At 38.2% G+C, this 23,254-nt stretch overlaps 2 protein-coding genes across 2 annotated transcripts; one reads left to right on the forward strand and one right to left on the reverse strand.

The window, feature by feature from the left end:
- Positions 1-7,058: 7,058 nt before the first annotated feature.
- Positions 7,059-19,994, reverse strand: mettl25 (methyltransferase like 25). The gene is made up of 12 exons (XM_017494808.3): positions 19,591-19,994; positions 18,006-18,164; positions 17,348-17,466; positions 14,695-15,363; positions 13,906-14,053; positions 12,667-12,761; positions 12,490-12,519; positions 12,031-12,104; positions 11,510-11,603; positions 11,066-11,140; positions 8,221-8,292; positions 7,059-7,875 (listed from the first exon to the last, which is right to left on the reverse strand). Exons 1-12 carry the CDS (start codon positions 19,793-19,795, stop codon positions 7,777-7,779), a joined length of 1,839 nt encoding a protein of 612 aa, XP_017350297.1. The 5' UTR covers positions 19,796-19,994; the 3' UTR covers positions 7,059-7,776.
- Positions 19,995-20,079: 85 nt separating this feature from the next.
- On the forward strand, positions 20,080-22,863 carry ccdc59 (coiled-coil domain containing 59). The gene is made up of 4 exons (XM_017494809.3): positions 20,080-20,324; positions 21,238-21,568; positions 22,121-22,229; positions 22,370-22,863. The coding sequence occupies exons 1-4, from the start codon at positions 20,171-20,173 to the stop codon at positions 22,532-22,534; spliced, it is 759 nt and encodes a 252-aa protein (XP_017350298.1). The 5' UTR covers positions 20,080-20,170; the 3' UTR covers positions 22,535-22,863.
- The last annotated feature ends 391 nt before the right edge of the window (positions 22,864-23,254 follow it).

The raw sequence follows: 23,254 nt of genomic DNA on the forward strand, positions 1-23,254 counted from the left end.
TGCCAAACAAAAGCTGTAACTTATATACTGTAGTCAGGTAATATATCTTACTTTATAGACAGAAGAGAAAAGATGTGTCAAAATATATAATTTTAGTGGAAGGAAATAGTTTTATATGGTAAACATCATAATAGTTTCAATCCACACTTAGGTCTCACATCTCCAGGGTCCATGGTTCAAACCTGAGCCCAGGTTACTGTCTGTATGGAGCTTCGCATCTGTGTGTTTCCCGCGGATTCTCCGGTGTCCTCCCACCTTTTTAAAAATATGGCAGTCGGTGGATTGGCTAGTCTAAATTGCTCCCATGTTTGAATGTGTGCATGGTGGCCTTTGATAAACTGGCATCCCATCCACAAAGTATTCCTACCATGCACCCAATGTACCGAGAGATGCTCCAGATCTACCGTGACCTTGACCAGGATAAAGTGCTTACTGAAGATGAGTGAATGTATCGCTCATTTATTATTCTAGTTATAAAGAATCACATTTCTTTATTATTACTGACCCTGAGTCTCCCCTGTGCTCATCTCAGGGTTCTAACAGTTTTCAAGATTTAGTCCAACAAAAGCATGAAGAGGCAGAGCATGGGTAATATACAAACCCAAAGGCAAACCCAAACACTACCCCATTTCCTAAAATGTGACTAAACTCATCTCACCACTGGTTCTATCCTATCACCCGTCTACCCACAGTTTGACCATATGCACAAGCGTTTTCTTTTTGAAGATGAAAAAACACAGAAAAAAAGGTTTCACCCCAGATGGGACACCAGTCCATTGCAGGGCACCATGCAAAGACACATTCACATTGATGGGCAAGTTAGCATAGGTAATCCACCTACCAGCAAATTATCTGAGATTAAAATACCCATAATGCAACTAAGCAGGAAAAGGGAATAGTTTAAACAGGAACACAGGAAGGCATTTTACGCATTTTACGCTGGAATTTTAAGCAGCATATATGTGGTGTGGACTTGTATATTATGATGATTATGATAATGATGATTGTTATTATTATTATTAGTAGTAGTAGTGGTAGTTGTAGTAGTAGTACTGAAAATCAGCACCCTCACATCCCATGAGTTTAAGCTGAAATCACTGTAATAAAATCAAGGCTCTGTTTCTAATATCCATATACACTATGTCTCATTTAGAGTCATATTTTCCATAAAGCCTAATGAATGTTGCAGAGGCAACCATAAATCATAATCAGGAGTGGCTCAGATTTGAGCCACTCCCTTTCAGAAATAACACTAATTCCATTCAGCCCAGTGTAAAATCAGTTAAGATCTGATGTACAAAACAACTAATAGCAAATACCCAAACCATTCTGATAAGAAGCAAAGGCAGAAAATCAACATCAGGCCAAAAAACATGGAACACATGAAAACTATTGTGGCAGTTATTTGGCACAGTGGCTCATCAATTCTTCCACTGAATCTATGCCTTTATTTCTTTTTTACTGCCCCTTTCCCCTGATTACATAACTGGCTTCATTAATCATAGATATGATAACTTGATTTATTTTTCTGCAAATAGAGCAGAACTGATGGCTTTGTGTACTCATTCCCTAACATTCACAGCTGTCAGATAGATATGTTTGAATTTCTTTCCCTTTAATCATAGAATAATAGTAAGCTGATTATAGTGAACGTAAACGATTTGGAAGCTGGAATCTGCCATCATCCACACATGTTTAAAACAGCTGTCTAGGGATCATCTGAACAATAAGCAACTGAAACTGAAGTTTCAGATTATATTTGATCAATAGAGCTATGTTTAGATGAATTTGTACAACCGTGTTGATTCGTTTTTTCTAACAACACAACTTGGACCATAGTGCCAACTGTATTTCAAATGATAAGTTATTCTTTCTATAGTAAACGTGTTGGTGGTATTCAACAAAGAAGATGTATGATCAATGATAATGGTGTTTGGTAAGTTTTTGGTATGGAGACAATTACTGAATCATTTATGGAAGGAGTCAGCACTATGTAACAGTCAGTAGGTTTTCCAGCTCAGAGAAGCCTTCAGGACAAATGGTAATAGACATTCAGACATTATTACATTGTTATGCATTGGCAAATTGCAGTGTTATAACATGATTAAAACACTTCGGTACAAGCTGTTATTGGAAAATAATCAACTTCAGGGTGGAAACAAACAGTAACTATGCTTTCGTCAGGCCACATCACCCCACCCCACTGTTGATTATTTACTTACAACAGCATGCCATGTCAAGTTTTATTCCTTTCTTCACAATTTGCTCATGTTCTTATTATTTTCTTTGATCACACTACCTAGCATTGTCTGTACAGGCTTATGTAACCTTGTGTACAACTTATCAAATGATGTTTGTCACAGTAATCTTCATCTTCAATTTAGAAGTATATATATATATACTTATTTAACAATCTCATTCTAATTTCTTTTCTAATCTCTTCTTTTTCACAAATTTCAGTTTGAGGAAGTTCAGCCAACCCTTCTGTTTAGTCTCCAGTGCTTGACATTTATTGTTTGTTGTGTCTAGTTAGATGTTAAAGATGTTAAACGGCTAAACCCTAACTCAGCATTCCCCCATTGCAAAGCACAGATGACTAATTATAAACAGATGTTATTTTGTCCGCTACTAATATATAACTGATGTTTTCCAGCTTGAATACTGAACGCATAAATACTTATGATATTTAGTTTATTGGGCATTGTGATATGTTTTGTAATGATTTTTTTCTCAACACCACAATCTAAAACTGAACACTGAAATTAAACTTTAAAAATCTAGCTTTTTATATCTTAACATAATTCATATATTCATAATAACAATTTGGCTGAAAACTACTCAGCTGAAAAATTAGATCAACAACAACAACAACCACAACAATGCTGTTGTGGTTGTTGTTATTATTGAACATGACAGATTTTCACCCAGTCAGTGTTAGGAAACAGAATTAACTGTGAAAATAGCAACCCATCACCTGAAACACATGTTCATATTGGTGTTATGAAGACTTAACATCATTTGGAGATTATTAAAGGATGAAAGTTTGCTCATTTTCCTACCAGAGACAGCAGGACACTCTTTAAAACGGAATATGAAAGTGTTCCACTAAGTTGTTATTTTTAGTTCTAGTTTTAACTAGTGAGGAAAGTGTTTGTGCATTGATTTTGCTGTTCATGCCCTGGACTAGTGATTATTTTCAGATGGAGCTCATCATGTGTTGTTATGGACAGATGGGGTGCGTGTATGTGTTGTGCGATTACTCCAACATCCCTGCATCCTGTTTGCCCCCACTGACGGAGGGTCATTGATAGAAAAGACAAATTGCACCTCTCTTTCCTTCCAACTTCCCCCGGACTTTCTCATTCCCATGCGGTGCCTTTTTAAAGCACTGATGCCAGATAAGGAGCATTACATGACGCGGCTTGACTTCCTCTGACTCTGCTTCCTCTGGCCGGAAGCTTATTGCGCTCCCCCCGCCAAGCTGCATGGAATCAGCTCCTCGGATCACACAGGGCACTCTATGTTTCACAGTACTACAACCAGAACGTCTAAGCCTTACTTACTTACAAAAAAACGAACAGTAATTCATTTAGTTTTATACCTGTGCTGTTGAATTCTTACTGTATATCTGATCTGATGGTCAAATGGAACAGCAGTTCTGTCAGTAGTGCTGACTATAATTCAAATCAAATCAATTTTATATAAATTATAAAGAAAAGTTATTATTTAACAAAGACATCAAATCACTGATATGATGCGGAGATGTTTAACATTTATGGAAGGAGTCTCCAGTGTCAGAGATTTGACAGTGATTTCTGCCATGGGAGAATCTTCAGGACAGAGGACTTTGCACTTTCTGGTTTCTCTGTAACATACCATATGACAGAGCCATATCGACCTGCAGTTCTTGCCTGGTTTCCCACTGAAACTAAGCAGGGTTGAGCCTGGCTAGTACCTGGATGGGTGACCTCCTGGGGAAAACTAAGGTTGCCGCTGGAAGTGGTATTAGTGAGGCCAGCAGGGGCGATCACCCTGTGGTCTGTGTGAGGCCTAATGCCCCGGTATCGTGACAGGGTAAAAACAGCAAGGTCTTTCGGATAAGACGTTGAACCGAGGTCCTGACTCTCTGTGGTCATTGAAAGTTGCAGGACACTTATGGTAAAAGAGTGAAGGGTATAACCCTGGTGTCCTGGTGAAATTCCCCCATTGGCCCTTCTCAATCATGGCCCCCTAATAATCCCCATCTCTGAATTGGCTACATCACTCACTCCTCCGCACTAATATCTGGTGTGTGGTGGGTGTTCTGGTGCACTATGGCTGCCGTCGCATCATCCAGGTGGATGCTACACACCAGTGGTGGTTGAGGAGATCCTGCCCCCCCCCCCCCCCCCCCCATACTATGTAAAGAACTTTGAGGGTCTAGAAAATCTCTATATAAATGGAACTGTAACACAAACTGCATTTTTGTCTTATTAACTTCAAGAAAGAGAAAAAAGAAAAGCTATTGAGTGAACAGCTGTTTCACAACTCTAAAAGTAACTAGAAATGGATAAAAAGTACAGCATGTCATTTTAAATAAATAAAAACATGTAATCATCGACAAGATACGCAGTACAAATAAGAAATAAACACTTTAGGAAATGTTGTTATTGGAAAAAACTTATTAATCAACTTGGGGTGGTAACAGTAACTCTGTGCATCGGTCGGGCTGCATCACACCACCCTGTTGATTATTTTCCTATAAAAGCACATCCTGTTCATTCCCAACATAATACACAGCTATTTTACACAATACTAAACAGTGAGAAGTTTGTAGCCATGTGTTATTGCTATCAGTGAGCCACAGGCAAGAGAGGAAGAGCAATTTATTAGTTTTTTTCATCATTAGTAAAATTCTATAATGTTAACAAAGATAGTAACCTGAAGAAAATACAATAATTTCTGTTGTCATTTAGGAATAAAACAGCTGTTTCTGTTTTACAGAGGTATTATTTAGCATTAAATGTGACAGTTCTTGTAATGAGAAAAAAAAAAATCTTTTCCCTTCCTCTCAGCTTCCAAAGATTCCTTCTTCTCACACTGTAATTTCAAAATGGGTAACTGGAAACAATAATTAGATTGAAAAAGGAAATAAACTGTTTCCCTTGGCATTGCAATTTCCATGGAATACATTGAATATATTGCATCATAACATCATATCCTGTATGTGTCCCAGATCCTGATTTAGCAACAGGTCAGGAAACAGAACCACAGCTCTGTCGCTTGATGGCTTTGATTTTATACGTTAACCCTAACATACCTGTTTCCATGCGCTTGTTATTCTGTGTCTACATGGGAAAACACTGCATATCTAACTAAGCTAATATTACTTCAAAAGAGTCAAGGCTTGAAGAGTGGAAGGGTCCCTGTTTGTATATATGTATGTGGGATAGTGACACAAGTATGTGTGTTCCAGCCGTTCGTAGTTATCACTAGGGAGTCAATGCCGTAAGGACAGCATGATAGGATATAAAAAAGTATGATTTGCTTGGTTTGTGCTGTGAGAATGGCAAACAAAACTGAGTCATGACCTTTTCACAGCATAAACATCCCGAGGAGAGCTGCACTATCTCTGAGACTGCTGACAGATATCTGGACTACATTGTGATATATGAATGTGTTGATGGAAGCAGTAGAGGAAACAGCAAGAGTCATCACGAATAACAATAGCAGCACTTAGTACAAAGGCCAACAACATCCAAAATGCAGCGGATGGGCATGTTTTTACCATATAAACAGGGCATCTATAGAATGAGTAGAGGAACTGTTTAGCCAAGGTCCCTTACTAGAAGGGACCCTCTAGGTTTTGCATGTTTAAGAGTATTTTTGAAATGTGGTAACCCCTGCATATGACAGAAACACACACCACGGTTTATGACAATGCTACAATGCTACCACAATGCTATTTTAGCATTTAAGATCCTAATCCCATCCATCCATCCATCCATCTTCTATACTGCTTAATCCTTTCAGGGTCACGGGGAACCTGGAGCCTATCCCAGGGAGCATCAGGCACAAGGCGGGGTACACCCTGGACAGGGTCCTAATCCCATTTCAGCTATTAATAACATAATTAGTGCACATTCAAATAATGTGGTTATGGTGTTTTTTTGTGTGAGTCAATGAGGTGTAATTGTCCAATTGCCACCAGGAGCAGACAATTTAGTAGATCTGCATTGCAGATAACAGGTTTATAAACATTACTATAACTATACGTTATTACTGTTTCTGTAATAACACCTTAAACAAGGACTTCTATGGTGGACACAGGACACAAATGGATTTTTTATGAGTCTCCAGATTACGCACTTTGTAACAGTCTGAGGTAAAATTGGAACTTTTCTCCCACAGAAAAGTCTTCAGGACAAACGGTTTTCCAGTTTTTTGGTCTTATTAGTTTCAAGATAGAAAGAAAGGGAGGCTGGTGAGGAAACATCCATTTATAGCTACTATAACACAAGTGATAACAGGAACTTACTTGATTTGTGGATGTTCCACATTAAACATAACTATAAATACAACCCCAATTACAAAAAGCCTCTCTAAGATACTCTTTTTATACCTAATCATGTAACTGACCTGTTGCCAATTAACCTAATTAGTTGCAAAATGTTCCTCCAGCTGTTTCTCTTAAGTAACACTTACTTTTCCAGCCTTTTGTTGCCCCATCCCAACTTTTTTGATGTGTTGTGGCCATCAAAATTCAAAATGACCTTAACCTTTTCTTTAAATGGTACATTTGATTTCTGTTTTGTAGTTTCTATTGTGAATAACATATGAGTTTATGAGATTTGTGAATCATTACATTCTGTTTTTATTTACATTTTACACAGCGTCCCAACTTTTTTGGAATTGGGGTTGTAGACACAAAGTATGTCATTGTTTAATAAATAAATATTTGTAATTGTTCACAAACTGCTGTGGTGTAAGAAGAATAAAGAACCTCAGAGCATGCTGTTATTGGAAAAGAATCAACTTTGCGGTGGAAACAGTAACTCATCACAACATCTCATGAATGATTATTTTGCCATAACTGCACACCATTGTGTTTTATTAAAACCCTTTAGCTACTTTTAATACACAGATTAACTTATTGCTGCCAATACTAACACCAGTAAAGACCCAAATCAGTAAATGTTCTAAGTAAATGTAAAAAAAGGGGGAAAAACAAAAAAACATGCAGGTAATTAGAGGAAGGCTCCAATAATATTTTTTTCTTGAGCAGATGAGTTTTGTATTCATAAGCACTTTTGGCTTGTATGTATCTATACACTGAGTAAATGTGATTCAAACAGGAACACAAAAGATCTTTTTGGATTAGATTTCAAAGAAAAGATTAGATATGTATGCCTGTGATCTGATATGGATTAATATTTCACATATGTGAAAACTGCTTTGGGAAAATTCGCATGCCTGTGTAAACATGGCCATATCCGGTTTCCTTTCATTCACCCTGGTGAATTAGTGTCTAACCCTGTCTAAGTCTAAATTCATTCTGACACATGTTCTGGGTTAAGTTAGAATGAATAATATCACAAAAAATTAAACCAGAACTTGCTTAATCATTATAATTTGATAATATATAGAGCCGAGCCATAAGTGTGACAATGTTTATAATGGAAAATTGACAATTAAGACATGAACCTACAATGAAAATATAAAATTTGTAAGTTTAATTAAAACAATAATAGGACTACAATTAAAAAAAACAGACTTGACTTAAAACATGTTTGGGTTTTATAAAATACCAGGACCCTTTATTCCGACAATAGCGTAACATCTAGGGGACAGGAGTGGGTCGAAGAGCTGCACCAGAGTGGAGTAGGCCACATTCTCCTGTTAAAAAATATCATTTAATATAAAATTAATACTTTAGAGAGGCACGTGGTAACTATATCTATATCAGTAGTGCTATATCTGGGGCTGCAGGCCAATCATGAATAGCTATGAAGTTTAACATTGTCCACTAAGCACAGTACACAACTCAGGTACTAGTGAATTGACTATTGATCCGTGTTGGGATTTTTACACAGTATGATATTGTACTTGTCCTTTAGACAACGATGAATGAAAAGCTAACATCAAAGCTTGTCCCGGGCTGCTGATTTCTACACATTTGCAACTCCATCTCCACTATAAAACCAATTAAATAAACCTAACAGATTCCAGTGACTTCTTTACCCGTTCCTTCAAGTAGCACAGACGGTCCAGCAGGATAAGACCTTCAATACAGGGAGCCAAAGTCACCTTTAACTGAGAAAGAAAACAACACTGAGTCAAACACCATTTCTTTAGTGTTTTTTTTTTTTTTGTTTGCTTGTAATATTGATAAACACCTACAGATGTTCAATATTACAATAAAATACTAAAGTAGGTTTTAAAAGCCCTGTTTGGACAGGGTTATCTCCGGTATCTCTGTGAAGTCCAGCCAAATCGCTCACATCAGTAATTTTTACAGGTTACACTTTTCTGTGTCTACTTTGTCTTTAAACTACTACTATAAAATGACCTGTAAAACTAATATACATCCATCCATCCATCTTCTATACCGCTTATCCTTCCTTCAGGGTCACGGGGGAACCTGGAGCCTATCCCACGGAGCATCGGTCACAAGACGGGGTGCACCCTGGACAGGGTGCCAATCCATTGCAAGGAACAATCACATACACATACACGCACCCATTCATACACTACGGATACTTTGGACATGCCTATCAGCCTACCATGAATGTCTTTGGACTGGGGGAGGAAACCGGAGTACCCGGGGGAAACCCCCACAGCACAGGGAGAACATGCAAACTCCAACTAATATACAGTACTGTGCAAAATTCTTAGGCACAGTACTGGTCTTCACAAATAATTAAATTAAATGTTTCTGCATTAAAAAATATAAATACTATAAAGAACAGTAAACAGTAATAAATAAAATAAAGTCAATATTTGGTGTGATTACCCTTTGCTTTTAAAAAAAATCGTAGACTCAGGTAGAGTTAGTGCAGGTTTATAAAGAAATGAGCTGTAAGTTTTATTGAGCATGTTGCAGAACAAGACACGGTTCTTCTGGAGACTTTGACTGTCACACTTGCTTATTATTTTTGCAGCAAAACCCAGCAGCCTTCATTATGTTTTATTATGCCTTCATAAAGTGTCTCTTACGTAATACGCTGCTTTCTTTACTGACATACAAGCATTTTTCTGTAACATTTATTTTTGTGCTGGAAAACTAATGCTTGGAAATTTAAAAATGTTTTTGTCATAAAATAAAAATCTATAGCAATGTTTGTACTGAAAAAAATTAGGGTACCTAAGACTTTTGCACAGTACTGGATATCCTGTCTAAATTGGCATGTTAGTAAAAAACAAATAAATATTATTTTACATGAGAAAAAGAGTCATAACACTTTTTCTTAAGTATGGGAATACTCCAGGGAGCACTCTTTAGTATTGCCTTCCCAAACCAAGACAAATTTGGTCAGGCTTAAAATAAGCAATAAAATATTACAAAGAACATTCTAGTAATGATCGTTCGTAGAGAACATGTTCTTTTAAAGCACCTTCTATTCACAATTCACAATACAGTTCCGTCCAGCGCAACTACACTGTGAAATACATGTATTATAATGACTGTTTTCTTTTTTTTAAAAGATATCTTTTAAATATAATATCTTCCATTACCCCCCCCAGATTTTTTACTTTTGGACCACAGTGTATATGCTACAAACTTTTGTGCCAAGGCTGAATCTATAACCCCGATACTAATATGTATATCTCATACTAAGTTGTTTCAGAAATTAAAACAAAATCTAAGATAAAGCAAAGGAAACATGACTAAACACAAAATACAGTTTTTAAATGATAACGTTATTTATTGAAGCAAAAAAGTTATCCAATTCCAACTGGGCCTGTGTGAAAATGTGTTCGCCCCTGTAGTTATCAACTCCCCAAATCTATGAAACTGCATTCATAATGGGGTTCAGCTGAACTAGACGCAACCAGGCGTGATTACTGCAAACCCTGTTCAATCAAATCGACACTTAAATAGAACTTTTAGAAATGATGAGGAAGAAGGTGCTTGAAATATGTCAGTCTGGGAAGGGTTATAAAACTATTTCGAAAGCTCTGGGTCTCCAAAGAACCACAGTGAGAGACTTTATCTACAAATAGATAAACCTGGCACAGTAGTGAACCTTTCCAGAAGTGGCCGACCTTCCAAAATTCCTCCAAGAGCACAGCAAGGACTCATCCAGCAAGTTATAAAAGAGAGAAGGATAACATCAAAGGACCTACAGGCCTCTCTTGCATCAATAAAGGTAACTGTTCATGGCTCTACTATCAGAAAGACATTGGGCAAAAATGGCATCCATGGAAGGGTGGTGAGGTGAAAACCACTGCTAACCCAGAAGAACATTAAGGATCATCTGAATTTTCCCAAAACACACCTTGATGATCCTCAAACCTTTTGGGAGAATGTTCTGTGGACTGATGAGTCGAAAGTGAAACCCCGTTACGTCTGGCGTAACCAAACATGCTTTGCTGCTTCAGGCCCTGGGCAACTTGCAGTCATTGAGGGAAACATGAACTCTGCTCTCTACCAGAAAATCCTAAAGGAGAATATCCGGTCTTCAGTACGTAAGTTGAAACTAAAGTGCAACTGGATTATGCAGCAAAACAACGATCCAAATCATAGGAGTAAGACCTAGTCCTATAAGTAAGTGAAAGACTGATGTTCAGTTATTGGAAGCATTTGGTTGAAGTTATTGCTGCTAAAGGTGGCACAACCAGATTTTAAGTTTAACGGGGCAATTAGTTTTTCACATTGGTGATAGGTGTTGGATAACTTTCTTTTGCTTCAATAAATAAATAAAAAACTGTATTGTGTGTTTAATCAGGTTGCCTTTGTTTTATGTTGCATTTCATTTGAAGATCTAAAACTATTTAGCATGATATATACACAAAAACAGGAGAAATCAAATACTTTTTCACAGCACTGTACAGTTCAGACCAAAAGCCCTGAAACGAAGCTCACCATATTGAAGGCCACCATCTCCTTCTTCCTAGAGGTGTACAGGTCATGGTAGCTCTGAATCACACTGTCTGAGAGCTAATGAAGAAGAATTAGAGAAACAAACAAAAAAAAAGAAAACTTGTACGTAAGAAGCAAATCCTAAACTCAATCAAGAGACACACATAGTGCACAAACTTACATGCACTAAAACCAATTTACAGAATAAAATTCACTTCAGTGTAACTGTCCTCTTTCAAAATCGATATACTGTAAACGCTCATTAAATGCAAATGAATATGTTCAGTTTAGCAAAAAAAAACAACCCAGTATTATCATATAACCCAGATTATAATAAATCAAACATAAATCAAAAAGCAGCACAATTTATGACATGTGCTTGAGATCAAAGGAAAATAAAAACAGGGTGTGTCTCCATCGTTCATTTTCAGTGTCACCACCTCTGACCTTTGATTCGTCCAATTCTAGTTTCCTGAGAGCTCTCCTCACATAGTCCACAAATGACGACGCTTTGGAATAAACATTCCCAACACGCTTCTCACTGCCAACAAGAAAGCCAGTCAGAATCGTGTTGCAAACTTGTCGATTAATAATTGCATGATTTATAAAAAACGAATAGTTTCGGTTTGATCACATTGGCTGAGCCATGATCGAAGATCGATACACACACATACACACACACACACGACAACATCACAGCAATTGAATTCTGTATTAATGCAGAAGATTTTAAGCCAATAAAACGGTTACACTAAAGTCACTGTTCTGTCCATGGAATACCTTTGTGGGTATGGAGATTTTAGGACACCCTTACCCTTGAGAAAATCACTCTAAACCCCCCCCTACGTCTAATTCTGTTTGACATTAAAGACCTGGGGCTTTTCCACTTTTTCAATTATTCACCCAGAAAATAAGAAAAATACAAATGTTTGCACTGCCATGTATATATAATGTCATATAAGAGGTACCTTTTATGGGCGTCATAGTGATCCTGTAAAATAACATGAAGAACAGCCCGATAGAAGAGTGATTCAATAGGAAGCTGAGAAGAGGTGAACAAGGCAAATAGAGTGTGTAAATGCCTAAATAGAAACATCAACATTTTTTACTGATTATCCAAAAAAAAAAACAAAAAAAAAAAAACAACAACCCACAAACACAAATGAAACCACTAAGTCATAAATATTAATGACAATGATAATGAGTCTTCATTGATCACATATACATATGCACAGTGAAATTCTTTTCTTCACATACCCCAGCATGTTAGGAATCTGGGGTCAGAGCAGGGAAGCAAATATTCATATCCCTCCACTCCATTGTAATGGTACAGTAGGACTGGTATTCACCATGTTCTTATTACTGTCACACAAAATCTCTCTCCGTTTGCTTAATGGAAGCATGAATTGATTTAATGAGTTACTCACCCCTCCTCCAACTGATACTCTCTCAAGAGCCTATGAACCAAAGAACAGAAAATCCTTGACATACAACCCACATGGTTTGTAAGGTATTATGGCATTGAAAGTGACTCAATTTATAATTCTATCAGTCGATAAATAATAAGACCAATATCTTAAACAAAAGCTGTTTTTTTAACTTACGAGACATGCAGACATTCTGGCATTCCGCCCACAGAAGCACGCCTGGTCCCGTAGATATTGACTCATGGGAAACCCATACACACCACTCTCACACTCTGGTCAAGATAAGAAAGTCATGGAATAGAAAAGATGAAGTCCAGAATGAATAAATATCATTATATAGTTAAAACTATTCCCATATCTCAGAAATGAAACCTGATATAAACAAGAAGTTAGACTGGGATACATTATTGCTTCACTGTAATAAAAGGCTCGCTAGTCAGACCCAGCTTTCGCTAAAGAGTCTGGCCCATTTGTTTTCTCATTAGAACCCTGAGTATGGGAGTACACATACTCAGAACTGAGGCGAGCCAATCAGACTGCAACCTTCAGGATCTTGAAACTTGGTGCACAAAAGATACTAGACATTCCATGAGATGCTTCATGAGGTGCTCAATGAGACAGTCTATAAGATGCTCCATGACATGGTGCATGTGATGCTCCATCAAACAATCCATGAAACACTCCATGAGACAGTCCATGAAGTGCTCCATGAAATGGTTCATGGGAAGTTGCTTCATAAGACACTCCATAAGCCAGTTTATGACATGCATCATGTGATGCGCCATTAAATGCGCCATAGGATACTCTATGAGATGTGCCATGAGACGTGCCACATGACGAAACATAAGACAGTCCATTACACGGTCCATGAGACATTCCATGAGATGCTCCATGAGTGTTAGCGTTAGTAGAGACAAAGCTGCTAATGCCGGCCTTTACTAAGAGCTCATATTATTGTGACGCGGGGTGGACAGAAGGGGTGGACTTGACTAATCCTATGCAAGATTGTTCACTGTTGTCTATGTCCTTTTCTTGTCTTGTTATGTTATTAAAATGTGTAATGTCTATAAGCACAACGAGAGCTCAACAAGAGAGCCAAATTCCTTGTATATTCTAATGTAACTTAATAAAGTTCACGAATGAATGACAGCACTTTGAAAATATTTTTTTTTTGGGGTTGAAAATGTAGTTTATGTTGGTAAATTAGTGAGAAGAAGGAATTGGTCTATTCTTTTCAAACCCTGCATCAGGCATTTTAACATAATTACATATTATAAATCATGGAGTTGGGCACGATCACTGGATCGCAGCCACTTGGCTCCTGAAGTAACTGCAATGCTGTATGATTGAATCAACTCTGTGTGTGTGTGTGTGTGTGTGTGTGTGTGTGTGTTCAGTAGCTGGGAGTGCACTCACCCTGTGCATCTTCATCAAACTCCTCAGAGAGGAGGTGGTAGCAACAACCCACGCTGCACACGGCCTGAAGCTCCTGTTTGGCCTCGAACATGCGCAGTGTGCTGGGAGCCAGATCTCCACACGTATGCAAGCCCACCATGACTGCATCCTGGAAGAGAGACAGCGAGAGAGAGCGATTTGGTTTATCTGTCAGAACACAGCATAGTGTTGGACTTATAACACAAACATCTCATGCACCTCAATGTGTCATTCCTGAGCCCCGACTTCCCATGCTCATTCCACACCATGCTCATCATTGGAATAATTACAGGCTACCTTACTGCTATATCACATCAGAGGAATCTCATTGCTGGTTGTCTGAATTATTACACTTCCAGGGGCGTGGTCACATGGATGGCACAGATCCTTTGATATAAGCTGTGCAACCTCAATGGTCATCCAACCTCAAAATAATTAAATAATTCTGATTATTCAATTCTTTTGTGCTGAAACGGGAAGCATTGCCGTCTCACAGCTCCATGGTCTATACAAAAAGCTGACATACAAATAAAGATGAATTGAACTGAAATTGAAATCTCATTATATGGCTAAGGAAATCAGATTATATTTGTTCCTTGGCCATTTAATGATTCATATTTTTCCATATTTGCTCTTGATTCTACCCTCCTTAAGCAATTACAATTCTGTTTTGCAAAAACTCACTGTGCTGTTTTAGAATCTAGAATCTAAACAGTGTTAATAGGAGAAGTTCTCCTTGCTCAGTGTGGTGCAGTTTTGCTCATCCCTCACCTCCAGCTCTCTAATAAGTGTCCTGAGCTCTGTTTCAGCTGTAACATAAGACGTCAGAGGTGAGTACAGATTTTTGGTGTCACTGTTGCCTTTTCCATCCCGTGCCTTCCTCTCGAGGTTCTCTCTCTTCCTCCTCTCTCTCTCCTCTGTGCTCAGCTGGCTGGGGGGAACCCTAGGGGAGGCTTGCTCCACTATATCAGGTGCTAACGCTGTGAAAAAGGGGTTCTCTATATCAGCGTTTGTTGGTTCTGATTCTCTGGAGCCACTCAAGGCTGAGAGAGCATCCTTGTCCAGATCTGATGAAGAAGAGGACTGAGCTTCAGCCATGTGATTATTTCTGGCATGCTTTTTGATTTCTCTCTTCTCTTCTGCACCATATTGCTCATCTTCCGGCTCATGATAAAGTCTGGGTCTATGATGGCCTTGCATTCTCTCTTCCTGTTCATCATCATTTTCTTGTCTGTCTCTCATGTCTTTATTTGGAACTTCCTGGTTATTCCGGAATTGTCCATGCTTTTGGTAGGCTCTGGAAAACTTCTTCAGTTTCCTGTTCCTCTCCTGAGCACCACGCGTGTTTGTGCTGGAACAGTCGATGCCAAACACCTGCAGGCTGTACTGCATGGAGAGGAAAGAGCACAGGTAACCTTTACCTGAGCCCACGTCTATAACCTGAGAGAGAGAGAGAGAGAGAGAGAGAGAGAGAGAGAGAGAGAGACAGAGAGAGAGAGAGAGAGAGAGAGAGAGAAACCAAATTTAATGGAATAAGAGGTAGTATTAAAGGACCTCAGTTCTGGGCACATTTGTTTGTTTGTTGGTTTGTTTGTTAATTTTATACATCTCTTCTACTGTATGAAAAATCTTTGAAAACTGAGATCTAATCGTTACATCTTCTCATTGTTCTTAACAGAGCTCTCAACATTGGCAACAAGAAAACCCGAACTGGCAGAAAGAAAAAACAGAACTGTAACGCAAAAAAAATGATTACAGGTCATAGTTCACTTCAACAAAAGCAAAAGTGACTGCTACCAGGAGCAAACATTTCTCTTTCAAATTCCTCGGCCTTTCCCCTTCAGTGCGTTGTTTTTTTTCCCCGCTGTGTGAATTTTATTCGTGTTTGTTATGACTGCTGTTTTAGCTGAAAAGAACAAAAATGTAGGTTTCAGTTATATATTGTATTGCCATAGCAAAGGGGTTGCAAAGAATTTGCAAATGCTATGTTTCAACTAGGGATGCACCGAATGTTCGGCAACCAAAATTATTCGGCCGAATAATAATGCAAAAAAGCACTTTCGGTGTTCGGCTGAATAAGTGAAAAGGCCAAATAAATTTGACCGAACAATGACGTCTTTGATGACGCGCCAAATAACCTAGCAACCAGAGTGAGACACGTGAATGTCACGACCTCCACTTCCGGCAGCGCGCTCGGAGTGATGAGGGGGTGCGCGTATGTACGAGCTACGTTCACGAGCGCATGCTCTTCGGACGTTGACAACCGTGACATTGTTTACTGTGGACACGTGCATTTGTTTTGTTTCTGTTCCGGAGTATTCTGTCACATCGCAAGAGGTAAGGGAGTAGAGTACGGAAGCAGATAAAGACGTATTTATTTAAGGGAACATAACATTAACAACATATCTAACTATCCTATATCTACTATAATACTCCACGAGGTGTACAGGGACGCGAGCGGTATATATCCCCAATATAATCAGCCGTATAGAACTGAATAGAACCATTTTTTGCACTTTTGTCAATGCACTTTTTAATGCACTTCTTTGTTGTAGGCTACAGAGTGTTCCATTCTTTCAGCAGTCAGGTATAGGCCTAACATCGGCTATTCAAGGGGGGCTGAACGATGACCACATCAAAATATTTTTTATTTTACTCATTTATTTATTTAAAGTTATATTGGGCCTTGTTGGTAACCTATGCCTGCTGGAATGAAAAAAAAATGTTCAGTGTTAAATAAATATTTTGAAATTGTAGTTTTTGTAATTGATTTTTTTCTTTGAAAAGCAAGACAAAATAGTAAAAAGCGCATTTTGACTATTTAATTTATGCAATGGTGGAAAAAATGGTAAAATAAATGGAAAAAAACGTGTTCGGTATTCAGCCTTCTGCCAAGTTTTTTATTATATTCAGTTTCGGCTTAGGCCAAGAATTTTCATTTCGGTGCATCCCTAGTTTCAACCATAAATGTTGGTAACACTGTTCTTAATAAAAGATATTTCTAGTTCAACCTGCTAAAAAAATGTATACAGCATGTTGTAGGGACGTCTGAATGTCATCATTAGTCCATAAATTCGAGAACGACTTCAGTTTCCTTTGCATACTACAATATGAATATGAAAATGTGAAAATGTGAACTCTAAAACTTCAACTAATCACATTATTGGCTGCCAAGGCCTGCAGTCTCTTTCATACTTGGTGAGGGCTGCACCCATGTTCACTTGATGTAAACCCTAGACCAGTAATTTAGACCTGGGACCATACCCGGGTTAAAAAAACAGCTTTAACACTAAAACAAATGCCCTGATCCCCATGGTGCAAACAGACCCATGCCTGGGAAAAAACAAAAACAAACCTATAAGTTCAGAAAATGCAAGTCAAGTTCGAATGATTGGGACTGTCCTGATTACAAGATGCTTCTTACCTGTTTGACTCTGCAGTATCTAGATAAAGCAGCCACCACTTCAGCCATAGCTGGCACCTCATGAGCCTTCTTAGAGTTCATGAACTCATCAGGTAGGAGAGGTCCACCTGACGTCCCATCTGAAATAATTCCAGCATATATACAGTAACATGCAAAGCAATGTTGTACAGCAAAGATGCCTTCAAAAATAAAGAAATTAAATGTTTGTACATTTAAAAAAATACTATAAATAAAGTAATAAACAGTAATAAATTAAACAAAGTCACAATTTTGTTTGACGACCCTTTTCTTAAAAAAAAAAAAAAAAAGAGTAGTTTCAGGTACACTTTCTACAGGTTTATAAGGAAATGTGCTGTAAGTTTTATTGAGCATGTTGCAGAACCAGTCACGGTTATTCTGGAGACTTTGACTGTCACACTCGCTTCTTATTTTTTCAGCAAAACCCAGCAGCCTTCATTGTGTTTTTTGTCCGAAAAGTGTCTCTTACGTAACATGCTGCTTTCTTTACTGACACAAACATTTTTCTGTAACATTTAATTTTGTGCTGAAAAACTAATGTTTGGGAATATAAAATGTTTTTGGACTGATTCTATAATGTAGAAGTCATATATATATACACACTCAATTTTGAAATTTGAAATTTTATGAACACACTAACCTTGGGTGTCTCCACCCATCAGTCTCAGCGTGCCTATGAGTGTCTGCCGCTGCACACAGACTCCCAGGCCAGGCAGAGAGTGTGCTTCAGCAGCCCTCAGCAGAGCCGACACATCCACCAACTTCTTACTGACATCGCAGAACCCGAAACTAGTGTTCACTTTAAAATCAAAACATAAAAAAGCAAACACAGAGATCAAATAACCATCTTAGACAGGAATATGAAGCACATACATGTTATTAATAGACAATTACATATAATTTGTCTCAATACCAATATCATCAACATCTTCAAGTAAAGAGTATAACACTTTAGGGCATGCTGTTACAGGAATATAATGAATGACAGGGTGGTGCGCTGTGGAGTTACCAGCTGATCATTTTCCAAGAACAGTCCGTGCTAAAGTTTTTTTTCTCCCTTCTCCTTTCAACACAGCAATTTGACAATGATTACCATGTTTATTCATTAAAGAACAACATGTCATACTTTTTGTCCATTTATAGCTACACTGAATGTTGTGTAATGTGCATGAGACAGGTTCCTGTTGTCACTTATTTTATAGCAGCGCTAGACAATTGTTCCCTTATCAGCCTCTTTATAACAAAACAAAACAAAGGAAAGCACAAACTCCTCTGTCCTGAAGACTTCCCCATGTTGGAAAACTGACTGTTGAAAATCACTGACACTGAAGACTCCTTCCATAACTGTCAAATAAACATCTCCTTAAAGCAAACCTCACCACATCATCAGTCGTACATTTTCCTTTGTTCAATAACAATTCAAGAACATGTTTTTATCTGTATGTTATACTGAGATTAGGTAGAGTATGCGCCTTGCAAGTCAGTGCCAGTGAATTGGCTGTTACTACAAAAAGAATACTATATTAGAATGACACACATTAATATAAACCTGTCGTCTGAATTACAGCTGGCACCACTTTCCGAGCTGCTGTTACATCAAATGAATCAACACCTTCTGATCAATCAAATCTGACCATTCAACAGTGCTGAGGTATAATCGTTAACAAGGAGTACTCTTAGAAAGATTGTTGGGTGGTTAGTGAGTTTAGTCTAGCCTAGGACACTTTTCTTTAAGGAAAACCCTTTGTTGTAGGCAGGCCCGGATTACTAATTCAGAGGCCCCTGGGCACAATGTCTTGTAGACATTCTACACGCCACACTCCCTACGGCCTACGTCACTGTAGATGTTAAGTGGCGCGCGTCTTTTTTAATCTTTTGTGGGCGAACCAGACATTGCTCTCCATTTTCGACAATGTGAAGAAAAGAAAAGAAAATTTCTTCACCTTGCTTGGGTCCAAAGTGCGCATGGACCCCTGGGCCCATAATGCCCATTGGATAATCCAGCACAGGTTGTAGGGATTGACATACAAGCTAGGACAGGGAGAACCCTTGTCCTGCATATTTCCGTGTTTTCCCTGAACACCTACTTCAACTCAGGAAATGTTAATTACCTGAATAGTTGAATCATGAGTGTTGTGATAGATAGTTACCCATTCACATCCATTTTACAACTACTTTGTATATATAATATCACAATGTACAGTGTGCTACACAGTTGAACTTGCCTTCTGGCGCCACCGTGCGGTCACGATCGGAATTAACCGCGGTTAAAACCTCCTCAGGATCCACAGCCATGAACGCGCGCCAAACATCGCGCGTGTAGAAGTCTACAGTGTGCGCGTTCGCGATGCGCAATGACACGGACAGAAAACTTCGAACCTCGTCGATCTTTTTCTTTAACGAGTCAGTGGAGATGTTAGAAAAGGCCATAATGTACTGAATTACACCAGAGCTGCTTCTGGCATGTTATACACGCAGCACAAATGTGACGTTTCCACTTTCACAGACAGTGCTAGTTGCAGTTTGGGTCTCGGAACCACATCAGAAACAACATTATGTAAAGTCAAGTTTGCTTTACGTAAGCCAAAATCTTCTCTCATGATTAAATGTAGAGTATGTATGTATTTTATTTGCAATATAATTGTTTACAGCTATTAAGGTTCTGCCTGTAAATTAGTTGCCTTCGTGCTGGATTACTAATGTCTGCTGGTCACGCTTACGTCATAACTATGCGACATAGTTATCGGGCGGCGTGCCTAGCGTTGTGTTTCTACATTGATATTGAGTGATTTGTACTGTTTAGAAATGGCACCTGTAAATCCACATTTTGAAGGCAAAGCTTCATTTAAAGGTAGAAACACGAAGAGGAATTATGCAGATAGTTATCCGTCAGCTGTGAATAAAAAGAAGAAAATATGGAATCCGGCGAACAAGGTTTTCCAGGGCAGTTTACAGGAAGGTAAGACTCCAGTATTTATTTTTGCTTCATGTCGGTGAGAATTATTTATTTATTTATTTATTTTTGGCAGGTTTGGATTTTTCAGGTTTTGCAAATCTCCTTGTTTTTCTTCGTATTATTTATTTTGGTTATGCCTGACCAAACTGGAACGAAAATCATGTTTATTCGGTGATTTACAGCATTGGGGAAATAAGCAGACCTAACCAGTTATTATACAGTTAAATGCAGGCAAGTTCATGTCGGCTACAAAAACATAATTATATAATCGAAAATATAATGTTGTCATATCCTGCAAAAAGACAACCATCCAAAACATGACATGACAAAAATCAGAAAAATAGTTGGAAAACAACTAAAAGAAAGATGTCTAAAGTTTGCCTTGAGCCTCTCCTCTTTTCCACATCATCTTGAAAGAAAACAGTGTAGGACATGTCAATACTCCTCCTCCTACTACTCCTACTGCTACTGCTACACCTACTACTAATGATAATACTGCTACCACCACCACCACCACTACTACTAATACCACATTTATTACTGCTACTGTTACTGCTGCCACCATTTACATTTATGGCATTTGGCAGATCTCATTTTAATACAACCGAGCAGTTGAGGGTTTAAGGGCCTTGCTCAAGGGCCCAGCAGTGGCAGTTTAGTGGGATTTGAACTCATGACCTTCTGATCAGTAGTTGAGTAGTAGTAGTAGTAGTAGTAGTAGGAATAAAAGTAGTATTGGTAGTAGTGATAGTAGTGGTGGTGGTAGCAGTAACAGTAGCATTAGTAGTAGTATTGGTAACTCTGATAATTAGGGAACATTTTTGAAACCCAGTAAAATAGGTCTTTTTGATATATGTTGTATTTCGTTATTTTGTCCTGAACACTGTCAGATTTTAACGAAGCCATGTTCCTGTAGGTAAGGGCTTTGCCTTCCAGAGGAAGCAAAAAGTACAACAAGAATACAAGAAAATTCTGCGAAAAGAGAAATGGAGAATGAAAGATAGTAAGTCGAAGCTGGAAGAGGAATACCCCGAGCATCTGAGGCACCTCTACTTGGCCGAACAGCAGAGACTGAACGAAGAAGAGCAACTGAACAAGGAACTCCGGAGGAAAGGAAGAAGCGTTGATGCAGGAGAAGAAGAAGAGTCTGTCTTTCCTAGCTCTGTCACAGTGATTTCTGAGACAGGAAGCCCTGAGAAATCAACTGCTTATTTGATTGACGGACCACAGACATCGCAAATTGAGAGGTTTGTAATTTGTCATACAAGTTCACCAGAACAGGTGACCATATACACTGTGCACAAATAATCCAGAGGTGTCAACACTTTCAGTTTAGCTGTAGCATTTACAGATTTAATTGTAAATCCATTATAATTGACTCCTTAGTACCGTGATGTGGGAGACACCTGAAATCTACAATTCTCTGTTAAAAAGCCAGAAGTGAATAAAATTCAGCAGAAAAGGGAAAAGATGCATTTGTGTCTGGTAGCTTTGTGCCACATTTATCTAATAGTCACATGACATTTTTGAGCAAACATTAAGCGTTGACACTTGGAGTGTTTTTCTTTTTTCCCTGTAAGCAGCTGGGCTGTTTGTTAATTACAATGCAGTACCATTTCAGGAAACAATTTCAGATATCGTTATGCAAAGAAGAATAATCAGTGGCCAAAACCTGTACTTGCATTCAACTAAGTGTTAAACCTGTTCTTACAATATAATTACTCTATGATGTGATTTACTTGTAGCAACACAAGACGTTTTAATGCCAGTGTCTAAGCATTGTCTTGATGTGTCAGCAGTTCTGGTCAGGACCAACTGAGGAAAAAAAAATGGAAGAAAATGTCTTCCAACCAGAAGATGATCGAGGAGTATAAGAAGAAAAAAGAGGAGCGAGAACGGAAAAGAGAGGTGAGGGAGAAATGGTATTGTTTACTATAAGACTTTTTTTTTTTTTTTTTTTTTAAACCATGCAGGATAATTACATTTCACTGTTCATGTATCATTGCACCTGTATGTAAACACACACCGATGTTTGTGTTCTGATTTAGGAATACTTGAAAGACAAAGCGCAGAGAGAAGAGGCTCTGAAGAGGTACAAGGAAAAGAAAATTGCGACATATCAGTTGCTGAAGAAGAAGACCAAAAAAGGTCAACCCAACCTGAATCTGCAGATGGAGCTACTGCTTCAGAAAATCCAAGCTCAGCAGAAATAACCAGAATGACTGCAACCTGCTGTTTAAAAACCTAAAGTGCAATTTATGACTTTTGCAGACAGTGAGATACACCTGGAAGTGTGTTTATACTACAAAGAGACTGAAACAGAGTAATATGTACTTGTACATTGCTCTGTCTGTGATGGTTATGGTCAGCAGATGGCGCTGTTTGGTGTGTTTATAAACTGGTTAAATTTTTACAGAAACCTTTATTTTGTAGTTTCTTATAATTTTTGATCTCAGATTTAATGAGATCAAACTTTAATGTAAATGGAGGCTATTTGTGCCATATTTATCTTTTTGGAAATAAAACTACTGTCACCACTTTACCACTTAGACCTACTTTAAGTACAATACTTAAAACCATGAATTTATCCACATATTTTTGGTTTTGACAGCTTTTCAGTTGTAAGCCACATATTTTGGTGTCAGTATTGTACTTAGAAATTGCTCCAACTGGAAGTTTATTTGAACTTATATTCTTCTCTTGAACTACACATACACTTGGTCCTTAGGAACACACATTATCCCCACCGTAATGGATGGATGGATGAATAAATACTGAATAGTGATGATGAATGAATGGATGACTGTAAAGGTTATACTGTAAAACAATCAAGCAGCTGTGTTGTGAATTATGTTGCTCTGAGTTTCATGTAACTTTACAGCTGGTAAATTATATACTGTTACAAACAAGGGATTCCTTAAGGGTTCTTTGGA

Source organism: Ictalurus punctatus, chromosome 19, assembly GCF_001660625.3.
Source record: "Ictalurus punctatus breed USDA103 chromosome 19, Coco_2.0, whole genome shotgun sequence".
Taxonomy (NCBI): Eukaryota; Metazoa; Chordata; class Actinopteri; order Siluriformes; family Ictaluridae; genus Ictalurus; species Ictalurus punctatus.

Excerpts from the sequence above, each read along its gene's own strand:
- mettl25 (XM_017494808.3), bottom strand. The coding sequence starts at position 19,795 with ATGGCCTTTTCTAACATCTCCACTGACTCGTTAAAGAAAAAGATCGAC. Across the intron at positions 18,165-19,590 it reads CCGCACGGTGGCGCCAGAAG|TGAACACTAGTTTCGGGTTC; the intron begins GCAAGTTCAACT and ends TTGATTTTAAAG. Across the intron at positions 8,293-11,065 it reads AGATGGTGGCCTTCAATATG|TTAAAGGTGACTTTGGCTCC; the intron begins GTGAGCTTCGTT and ends TTTCTTTCTCAG.
- ccdc59 (XM_017494809.3), top strand. The coding sequence starts at position 20,171 with ATGGCACCTGTAAATCCACATTTTGAAGGCAAAGCTTCATTTAAAGGT. Across the intron at positions 20,325-21,237 it reads CCAGGGCAGTTTACAGGAAG|GTAAGGGCTTTGCCTTCCAG; the intron begins GTAAGACTCCAG and ends ATGTTCCTGTAG. Across the intron at positions 21,569-22,120 it reads CAGACATCGCAAATTGAGAG|TTCTGGTCAGGACCAACTGA; the intron begins GTTTGTAATTTG and ends ATGTGTCAGCAG.